We start from the raw sequence: 10,752 nt of genomic DNA on the forward strand, positions 1-10,752 counted from the left end.
CATCTGCGTTTGCATTGATTTAAGATGGAGAACAAGAGACTTGATTAGATTAGCCAAAGGAGGGGCTGTGCCTGACAGGTTTCAGGATACATGCAGATTATTGGGACAGATAAGCATAATTGGGTCTTTTGTTTTTGAAAAAGTTTGGGAAATACTGATCTAAATGATTTGGGGAGGGGGCATTGCAATTTTAAAGTTTTTATAATTTGTCATTTTGTAAATGGATATGTTTCTTGGATTGCCTTACTGGGTTTGGGGGGAATAATATTGCAATGGCGACTGGCCACAAATGATGAAAAATCTGACTGCTCAGAATTTATAAGCTAGGCTGATTCTTTAAGGGGACCCACAGACTGACACAAAGAAACACCAAGGCTTAGATTGAGGTAGGCAACATGGTGCCTACCAGACTCTGTTGGACTCCAACTCCCATCAGCCCTGGTCAATTTAGCCAATGTTCAGAGATGTTTGGAGTTGTAGTTCATCAACATGTGCTCACCATGTTGGCTACCCTGGGCTTATCATCTATAAACATGATAGCAGTGCCTCTGGGACACAGTCCAGGTTAAGACTGTTTCTGCAAAGATGGGACTATTTCAAAGATGAATGTACATTATTGCAGCTCTCATTTTCCATGTCCAACTCCCTGTTAGAGTTGGCTGGTGTTGCTGTTGTCGACAGTCTTCCATTTATATTTCATTGAGATATTCCTGGTCAGGATAGATCAGAAAGCCAGTGAAAAGGCTGTCTGTCCAGTAAGGGTCATAAAAGAGTCCGTTCTGTTCCGAGTAGAATATCTGCAGCCAGACCTCATCATCCTGCTTCAAGGACAGGATAGTCGATCCAGAAGCTATGTCGTGGTTCCCGGTATTGGCATCGAACGTTTTTATTCTGTACTGCCCGTTGTGCACCAGCCCAATGGCCAAGTGTTTATTGGCCAAAGTGATGTCGTAAGTGAAGTAGTAGATGCCGGGGATGCTGCACACAAATTTCCCGCTGGAACTGTTGTAGTTTGCACCTTCGTTCATGAGGATCTTGTCAAATTTGATGGGCAGCCTCTCTCTTGGGTAGCTTTTGGTCACTGCAACAGAGAAGGCGGATTTGGCTTTGTTTGCCCCACAGCTGCAGGGGCCTGGCATCCCAGGGTCCCCGAGGGATCCTTTGGGGCCTTTCTTCCCCACACCTCCGCTTTTCCCGGGGTTCCCCTTCAGGCCCTTTGGACCACGAGGACCAGCTTTGCCGATGGCTCCCACCTTTCCCTTTGGCCCTGGCTTGCCGGGATTTCCTGTCTTGCCTTGTGGACCTAGGAGAGAAATGGACTTCCGTAAGTAACTGGACACTTAGCTGCCACTGGAGTTTTAGGGTGTTTCCAAGACATTGCTACGTGCAGGTGCAATAGCTGCGGTCCAGGATGTGCAATAGGAATTCCTTTCAATAACAGATTCTGCCTGTATTGGGTGTGGGGGCAGGGCAGCATTTAGCTACTTTCACTGCTTTAAAGTGTCAGTATCTGAGCCTGGAATATTAGTATACATGATAACACACACACACACAAAATAGGTTCTGGACTTTTAAAAACATGGTTTGAATCCAACCCTGCACAAAACAAGTTCCGCTCATGCTCACCAAATTCAATTTCTCCCTCCTCTCCCTGTGCCACCCCCAATCTGCTGTGTGTGTGTGTGTGTCCTTCAACCCTCTGTAGCAGATTTTGAGGGCAGGTGAGGGGCTACAGGGGAGAGGAGGGGGAATCTGTCGCATATGTGGAAGTCTGCTGTGTGAGCTGAGCAGAAATGTTGGAAACACGCCACTATTTTTAACAGAAAAAGATGGAGCGCTGACTCCTGTTTGAAGGCAGAAACATAATTCCCGTAATTCTTTGCCCCACAATTCCCTTTCGCAGTTTTAATACTGTGGCTAATCACTTGGCTAATAATAATAATAATAATGCTGTTGTTCCATTTTTCAGAGACAATGATACATCTTATAGCGTCATCCTTGCTCAGACTATGCAAGATATTAGCACCTGTGTCATTTTGGTGCCTGGTTTCTCCAAGAGTCTCGTGAGAAACTCAAGTCTCATGACTAAAGAAAAGAGACCCATCATAGTTTTCAAACAATGACATCTCCAAAAATCCAAACATGCAGGCGTAATGTCTGCTGCACTGGTAAAAAGTCCAGTTTTGTTTGTTGCACCATTTGGTTTAGAAGGGACATGGCTATTAGGAGTGTTGTGAAAAGTACCTGCACTTCAAAATTTAACAGTATACCATTAATAAGGGCAGGTAGACACCCAGCTGGGACTGCGTTGGGACTGACCCATTTGGATGCTCCCTGCTTTGTGTCATTTCCTATTGCGACAGACTGAGCTTTAAAAGGGAGCAGTAGTCTCTTACCTTCCTCCCCTGTCTCCCCTTTCTCCCCGTCCTTTCCATCTTGTCCATCTTTTCCTGGGAAACCCATCCTTCCCATCGTCCCGGGGGAACCTGGAGCTCCAGGCACGCCAGGAGGACCTTGTGGTCCTGGCACGCTGCAGATGACCTGCTTGGAACCTTTCTGGCTTTCTGCTTTCGCAAAGCTGCTGACGAGCTGACTGGCCACGCAGGGCACAATCCAGACAAAGAGAACCAGGGAGATCATGGTGACGCCTGTAAGAAATTAAAGGCAGACAGTTATGGGCTTGTATTGCAGCAGGCACACGAAAGCACCACAAGGTTCAGAGCAGACAGAGTTCAAATCCATATGCATCCCAGGGTCCATGTCCAAAGAGCTCTTGATGGGAAAGGGCTGACTTGAGCATACAATCAGATGATGGCGGAGTTGCTTGAGTGCCACAGTTCTGCTAGGCACAGCACATGAACCTGATCTTTCTCAAGAGGATTCTAGAATCTTCTGCAATGCCACAGAGGCTGATGTCGTGCTGGGAGCCAGCCACACTTGAATAAAGACCCAAGGCTGGGTTAGCAATATCCAGTCAACACGTGGCCTGCCCTAACACGCCAAAGCCTTTGTGAAGCCTTGTGTGCAAATTCTCTCTGGTTTAATGAGAAACTTGTCATTTAGCTTCTTATTCAGCCTCTCCCCAGACTGCCAAAATCCCCGCCTAGTTCTTTCTGGTGTCACATTGCCCTTCCGATGCTGTTTGGATTTTGAGTTTGCAGCATGAGGAAGATGAAGTTAACTAGAAGCACTTTTGAATTCGTGTGGGTTAGTGGATCGTCCTTTTGAATTTGTAGCACGGCCATGGGCAAAATAAATAGCTTTAAACAGGTCACACCTGAAGTAGAGGAAGCTGGTGCGAGCCAGGAAGCTGACGTTCAGCTCTTTTTATCTGTTTCCTTCCTTCACTGCCAAATTCCTGGGCAGCTCTTAACTACTGCCATGATGCTAACTGCCAATCAAGTCCCATAGCTGTCAACTTTCAGATTTGAAAATAAGGGATCAGTAGCCTCAAAAATAAGGGATCAGCAGCCTCACCAGTCCGAGGGACAGACTGTGGGATATCTAACAATCCAGGATAGCAGCGGGAAGCAGCAGGAAACGGCGCTGGAATAAGGAAATTTCCCACAAAAAAAGGGAAGGTTGACAGCTATGTCAAGTCCTCCTTAGACATATGAACTACATAGGTTGCTTTAGGCAAGCATCAGTTCCCATTTGCTGTAAGGGGATTACTGGAGATAATTAATATGGAGTCCTTGGAGGACTCTTGACTGTGATGTAAACGCTAAGCATTATTGCATTACTGAAATTACCATTAAGACTGCTATCATCATAATCTCAGCTTCAGGAAACGGACATAAACTACAAAATAGGAGAAATAAGTGACTTGCCTTCACGGGGAATGAAGATAAAACAGTGACTATGCAGCGTCTTAGATGCATTTGAAAGGTAAAGGCAATTCATTAATAAAACTCTGCTCTTAAACATGGTTAAGTCATGGAACAGGGTACTATGTGATTTTGGCTTTATTTCTGTTAAATAAACCACGACACAGTGTAATATGCCATGTGTCGTCAATTATCTGAGATTGCATTTACCTAATTTTAAGACCTGCTGAGAGATGGATGATTGTTATTATGTCCTGATATGTAAAGCCACAGAATTCAAACAGGGTGTACTTTCTTTTTATCCTGACTGTATGTAAGAGTGTTTGTGTGATATACAGTGGTACCTCGGGTTATGTACGCTTCAGGTTACATACGCTTCAGGTTACAGACTCCACTAACCCAGAAATAGTACCTCGGGTTAAGAACTTTGCTTCAGGATGAGAACAGAAATAGTGCTGCGGCGGTGCAGCAGCAGCGAGAGGCCCCATTAGCTAAAGTGGTACCTCAGGTTAACAGCCGTTTCAGGTTAAGAACGGACCTCCAGAACGAATTAAGTACTTAACCCGAGGTACCACTGTATATGAATTGGTGTCATTTCCTGCTCTGAGCTGTAGAGATGGGAGGAGTATAAATTCCAGTAACAGAACATAAAAAATAAGACTGTCATCACTTCCCAAGCCTATCCTTAGATCTGGGTTGGTAGGGAAGAAATTGTGTGTGCGTGGCTTATTTGGGGGGGGGGGCGGGAATGAAACGCACACTGAATCCTTTGCCATGGATCTTCTCATTTCAAATCACTTGCTGGAGAAATGTGTTACAAATTAATGTTATTTAGGGATTAAGAGCATGAAAAAGCAGGCTGGGGGTGGGGCTAATTTCTGAAAAGCCCCCCCCCCCATTTCCCTCTTTTTCCAGCTGCTTTGCACATACTGAGCAGTTACTGGTGTATTGCTACATTAATACTGCACAGTTATTGTAGTACAGTGGTACCTCAGGTTACATACTCTTCAGGTTACATACGCTTCAGGTTACAGACTCTGTTAATCCAGAAATATTACCTCAGGTTAAGAACTTTGCTTCAGGATGAGAACAGAAATCACGTGGCGGTGGCGCGGCAGCAGTGGGAGGCCCCATTAGCTAAAGTGGTGCCTCAGGTTAAGAACAGTTTCAGGTTAAGAATGGACCTCCGGAATGAATTAAGTACTTAACCTGAGGTACCACTGTACTGTAATACTTGATGTCTGAAATACACAAGCTGGTGCCTATTGAATACCATCTCCCCTTGTACCTTTTCAAAACCAGATGTATAAACTTCATCAAATTCTCATGCCCCTTTTGTTAGCCAGAGGGATGGAGGGGTCACAACCGGGGCCTCAGACATAAAACCTGCCAGAGCTCGATCCATAAAAAAAGGAGAGTAATGAGAAGTGAATGGGTCTGGACATCTGCAAAGTATTTCCCCGTCACGGGGAATGACAGCATTAAGCAATGACAGCCAATCCACACACACATCTGAGTTTTACAGTCAGAATTTCCAGGTCAAGGACTGTAGCCTCCAGGCAGACTTAATTTTTAAAGCACTGAGAAGCCAGAATAAATATATGTTGCTTCCACTCCACCAGTGGTAATATCAGTATTTATAACTTTGCTTCTTAGGCGGACAAATCCAGCAGTTGAGAAACAGCAGAGCAGAAGGGAGCCGAGGAGCCATCACTGAATCTAAAGGCCAGCCACTTTTGCTGGATAGAATGGAAAGCACGGAAGGTGGTGTTATAAGAATTTTAAGGTCTCAAATATAGAATAAATATTCATAAATGCACACATATCTAAATATATGAGCCATGTGTCTGAAATAGTATGGGAGAGCAACCCTGAAGCCATTTTGACTCTCCCAACGACCTCAAATATTCCCCTGCAGGAAGGGAGGCAAATGGGGAAAGCCTTCCCATTGTCTTTTTTGCTTGCAAATCCTGCCTTAAGGGCATATTTGTGTATGCATAGGGTGAGCCTGTGACCTGGATTCAAGAACAAAAGTATTAACCATCGCAAAAGAATTGCCAGACTGCCCAGGTAATGTAATCAGTGACCTTTATCAGGTATCCTGGCAGGCAGGATTTGTGCTGTAGATTGCCTCCTTCTTTGATATATGTGGTAAAAGGTAAAGGTAAAGGACTCCAGACGGTAAAGTCCAATCAAAGGCGACTATGGGGTAGCGGCTCTCATCTCGCTTTCAGGCTGAGGGAGCCGGCGTTTGTCCACAGACAGCTTTCCGGGTCATGTGGCCAGCATGACTAAACCGCTTCTGGCGTGACGGAAACCAGAGCACACAGAAATGTGATGTATGTATGATATTTTAGGGGGTGGTTTTGGGCTACAGGGTGGGCAATTTCAAAAGTCTAGATAAGGGCTTGCGGACCATTGTTCAGGGTTCTCCTCCCTCCTGCGTGTGGGGAGTGGGGACCGTGTTGCAACAGTTCCTTGAATAAAGATCAGGCTTACTAGCTGCTTTGCTTCTCAATATACTCTGGTTGGCCTCTGTTATTTTCTCCTACCGATAGGGAACCCACTTAAGGACTCTATATGGGCTCTGGAATACCCCATAAAGGGAAAGGGAGCAGTTTTTTCTTACAACAGTGGGAAGAATGCACTTCCTTCTTCCTTCCTATTTTATTTTAATTTTTGCTGCAGAGGGGTTCTGTCCAAGAAAAGGACTGGCTTTTGATCCAGTCGCCTTTGAGATACAGACTTGTAAGATGTTTAATTCTCATGCACAGTGTGATTTCCAGCTTACATATAAGACACTCTTTCTTTCCAAAGCAAGAAGGGTCTAATCCAGTGGTGTTTGAAATTAGCCAGGCATCAGGCACATTTTGTACCTGGCTTTTGACTGCTTGTAACCAAGTGAAGATGCCTGGGTGCTAGGATGGCGCCTGTTAACCCCACCATCTGGAGGTGAATGCCTGGGGATTGTTGGATCTGGGCTGTTTTCGCACACTAATACCCCACCCTGTAGAATTCTATCAGTTACGTTTTATCTGTACAATTGAAATGAATTTCTGGAACCCAAATGGTTTTTCTGTGCAGCCTAAGCAGGAGCAGTCACCATTAAGAAAAAGGGGTCAGAACAGGCCAGTATATTTGTGGACTGTCCCTGGATCAAGGGACTTTTCTTCTTTAAATTCTCAAGGCTCTTAACTGAGCTCAAGGTGGTCATCTGAATTAGTCAGAGGTTTAACTGAGAATCATTTTAAAAATCATTGCCCCAAAATAGCAACTAGACATTCCCTTTTGGCAATTGTAACCTTGGTTTAAGGAGCCATTTGACACCTAGTTTATATATCTGAGCTCTAACACTGTAATCCAACAATTTTCTAACCTCCCCATGCCCCTCTTTCGATCACTTGAAAACTGCAGTTTTTTGAGGGACCGTGTAATAAACTTTTTTTGTTGCCAAAACTAGCACTATATCATGAAGATCCCAGGACCTAGGCTAGGCCCCTGAGAAGGATCCCCTTAACTGAATAGGGTTTTTATTTTTTTGGGAGGAAGACTAACCAGTGTCCTGGCTCAGCAGAAGGCAGCTGAATCTTTGAACAGGCTAACATCACATCCATATGATGCCTCAAGCAAAGAACTAGAAATACAGGAAGTCACTGAGGGGGTGGGAATAAATCATATTGGATGGGGAGGGGGGGGAGTCGTATTTTTTTTCCATTGTGTGGGTTCCCATCATCTGTGTGGAGACCATAGCTCTTTCTACTCTGTAGAGTGTTTACAATCAGCAGAGCTAAAATGTATCCTTGATTGCTGAAGAAATTAAATACTGTACAGAGACTCACCCACATCTGAGATACCCCTTCCAATAACAGACCACCCCACAAAAACTATGCAGCTCTTTGGATAACTTCCCAAGGTTTAATTTTCAGCCTAGGATCTCCAGGACTGAATTTGGGTAACAGCAGGGGTGATTCAGCCCTGGAACCTGTATAGGGATATTCATCTACATTTGCCATCTTTCTTACTAAAAAGGGCTATTTTATAGTTCCCTTTTCAGACACTGTTGCTCTATAAATATTTATATCCTGTCTTTTACAATGTAAAGTTGCTCAAGGCAGCTGACAATAAAAAGAAAACAAAGCTCCGTCCAACTACATTTGCGACATGAACCATAAAAGCCACCCTCCAAAGAAATAAAAACCACGAAAACAAAAGTAGCACAGATATAATTTATTTGTTGACCCATCAGTGTTGTGCTTAGAGTGCCGGACAAGGCACAGGGAATCCTACTGAGGCATGAGCCTCGGCACCAGTCACTATCTCTCAGCCTAGCCTATACTTTACAGGTTGTTGTGAGGCAAAATGTTCCTTGAGAAATGCTGCTATATGTAGGTCGTTTTTCCTTCAAACCACTTTCCATCTGATTTGAAAACACAAAGCCACTTTCAGGGGGGTTGCAGGCATGGGGAAACCAAGCAGGTACAGTGGTGCCTCGCAAGACGAAATTAATCCGTTCCGTGAGTCTCTTCATCTAGCGGTTTTTTCGTCTTGCGAAGCAACCCTATTAGTGGCTTAGCAGATTAGTGCTATTAGCGGTTTAGCGACTATTAAAGGCTTAGCGGCTTAGCGGCTAAAAGGCTATTAGCGGCTTAGCTGCTTAGAAAAAGGGGGGGGGAATCGAAAAAAATCGCAAGACTCGCAAGACTTTTTCGTTTTGCGAAGCAAGCCCATAGGGAAATTCGTCTTGCGAAGCGCATCGAAAAACGGAAAACCCTTTCGTCTAGCGGGTTTTTCGTCTTGCGAGGCATTCGTCTTGCGGGGCACCACTGTAATGGGAGTTGAGTGGAGACATCCATCTCCATCCCCATTTGCAATGTGCAAATGAAACTTGAAACGCAGCAGTGGGAAACCACCTCACTGTGTTTTCAGCCACTAATGTGTACATAGCCTGAGTTCAACAAAAGTGGCAGCAAGTAGGTATGGCACTGCGGCCCAAGTCTACATTTTTGTTAGGTTCCAGCTAGCTTGCCAATGGAGAGTTGTCTGAGGGAGGGGTAATCTGCAGGATCTAAGAACAGGAATTGACTTGTGAAACGTAACAAGTCCCATTAGTTATTGTTGTTGTTATTGTCTTTTGATTTTCTCAAGTCCTGTTTGTTGAAAGGAAGGTGTTGGTGAAATCTCACCCTGCGATACTGTATTGGGGGGAAAAAGCTGGATTCCGTTGTAGACTGTAGGATTTGATGCCCATCTTTATTCTATCCTTTGACAACTGAATATGAATCCAGCCATTTCTTGACATTAAATAGTTTAAACTCATTTTAATCTTGTATCTTTCTAATGTTGTAACCCACAACGGAACCTAATGGTGAAGGGGTACTAAGAAATTGAATTGCTATTATTGATTTGAAGCTATTTGGAAAGATGGAAGGGGTTTTTTTTTGCCTTCACCTAAGCTTTTGTTTGGTAGATAAGGGGAGCAGTCTGATCCCATTAGAAACTTTAATTTGACCTCCAAAGGCAAAAGGCCTATGTCCCAAAGTCATGCTTGAAGGTTACGTGGCAATTGCTACTTCAGGCCAAATCTGTGAGGCTACAGCTTCTAAACTGTTGGAATTTGGAGTGTGTGTGTAAAATTGTGGGGGGTCTCCAGGAGAAACAGGGCTAGGAGGTTAGTATAAAAACAGCACATCCTCTGATCAGAACCCAGTGACATGACACATAGGAGCCATATCCTAGCGGCTGCGGGGGCTTTGCCCCCCCAATAAACTATTTTAGGGGGCTGTCCCCCCAAGTTGATGGGCATTGCCATTTAAATGGTGTGCATGCACCACATTATGTGATCAGTTATGCGGGGCGGGTCTTACCTGGGCCCCTACAATATTTTATTCAGGTTGGAACTCCTGACACAACACGTTAAGGTAGCGTGGAGTCTTCAAGTCTAAAAGGGTAGTAATTGTCTGGTGTGGAGTTCAACAAGAGGGAAGAGAACGATACCAGGAATGAACTTGGCCCCCTTCTCTGCCCCCCCCCCCAGTTTCAGAAGTTGGAGCTTAACTGTTATTGAACCAGCATAATGATTCCCTGGGACTCTTCCTATTGCAAAGTTTCTATGCGAAAGAGGAAAGTTTTACAAGGGTTGAACAGACAGACAACTCTCATAAATTAAACACAGCGTTTTCCCCAGTGCATTCTTCTTTTTAACTTGCACTTGGCTCGATTAAGGAGTTCCGTCCAGTCTGCAAGGAATTAACCATTTGAAGACTGCCATCCTACGCACTGTTAAACCTGTGACAGTGCCCTCATGAAACCCGAGGGGATTGACTTTTGAGTAAACATGTATGGGGGCTGCAGGGCTGCAATCCTGTGCACACTTTCCTGAGAATAAGTGTGCGAGTAGGATTCACAGTGCAAGCCTAACCATACCCACTGAGAAGTAAGTCATACTGAATTCATTGTGGTTTACTCCCAGGAAACTGGGATTAGGATTGCAGCCCTGGATCAAGCTGTTATGTCTTCTTTAGAAAACATATTAATAAATAAAAATAGTACTCACGAGCACAAATGTCTTCCAGAAAAAGATCCTGACATCCAGTAGGAAAGCTGAAGAATCTCAAACAGATGTTTCACCGCAGAGCATAGTTATCCAGCTTCGTGGGATTCCTAGCTACTCTTGCAAAACCTTTCCTTTAAACGAAGGGCTCGCAATTTTACATTCTCAAATGCCTTGCTCGACTTAGGAAAAATGGGTTTCTTTCATTTGCAGTCCCACTTTCTTGCAGCGGCTTCAGCTTTTTGGCTCAGCTTTGCCAGAGGCATATTTTGATTATTGTGTAATGTTTGAGCTTCTGCCTCGTGTCACGTGAGACAGGGGAGAAAACGTTGCACACATGTGGCTAAATGCTTGGAAGGCTCCGGATACTTGAGA

General features: G+C 44.5%; 1 protein-coding gene across 2 annotated transcripts; it reads right to left on the reverse strand.

Annotated features, from left to right (window-relative positions):
* Positions 1-521: 521 nt before the first annotated feature.
* Positions 522-10,752, reverse strand: C1QTNF2 (C1q and TNF related 2). 2 transcript variants are annotated; one of them, XM_082214767.1, is made up of 3 exons: positions 10,381-10,752; positions 2,397-2,648; positions 522-1,303 (listed from the first exon to the last, which is right to left on the reverse strand). In XM_082214767.1, exons 2-3 carry the CDS (start codon positions 2,638-2,640, stop codon positions 690-692), a joined length of 858 nt encoding a protein of 285 aa, XP_082070893.1. In that variant the 5' UTR covers positions 2,641-2,648; positions 10,381-10,752; the 3' UTR covers positions 522-689. The 2 variants fall into 2 exon arrangements, with proteins under 2 accessions (XP_082070893.1, XP_082070894.1); XM_082214768.1 differs by lacking the exon at positions 10,381-10,752 and adding an exon at positions 5,116-5,228.

The sequence above is a fragment of the Podarcis vaucheri genome (assembly GCF_965113315.1).
Source record: "Podarcis vaucheri genome assembly, chromosome: 2".
NCBI classification, from domain to species: Eukaryota; Metazoa; Chordata; class Lepidosauria; order Squamata; family Lacertidae; genus Podarcis; species Podarcis vaucheri.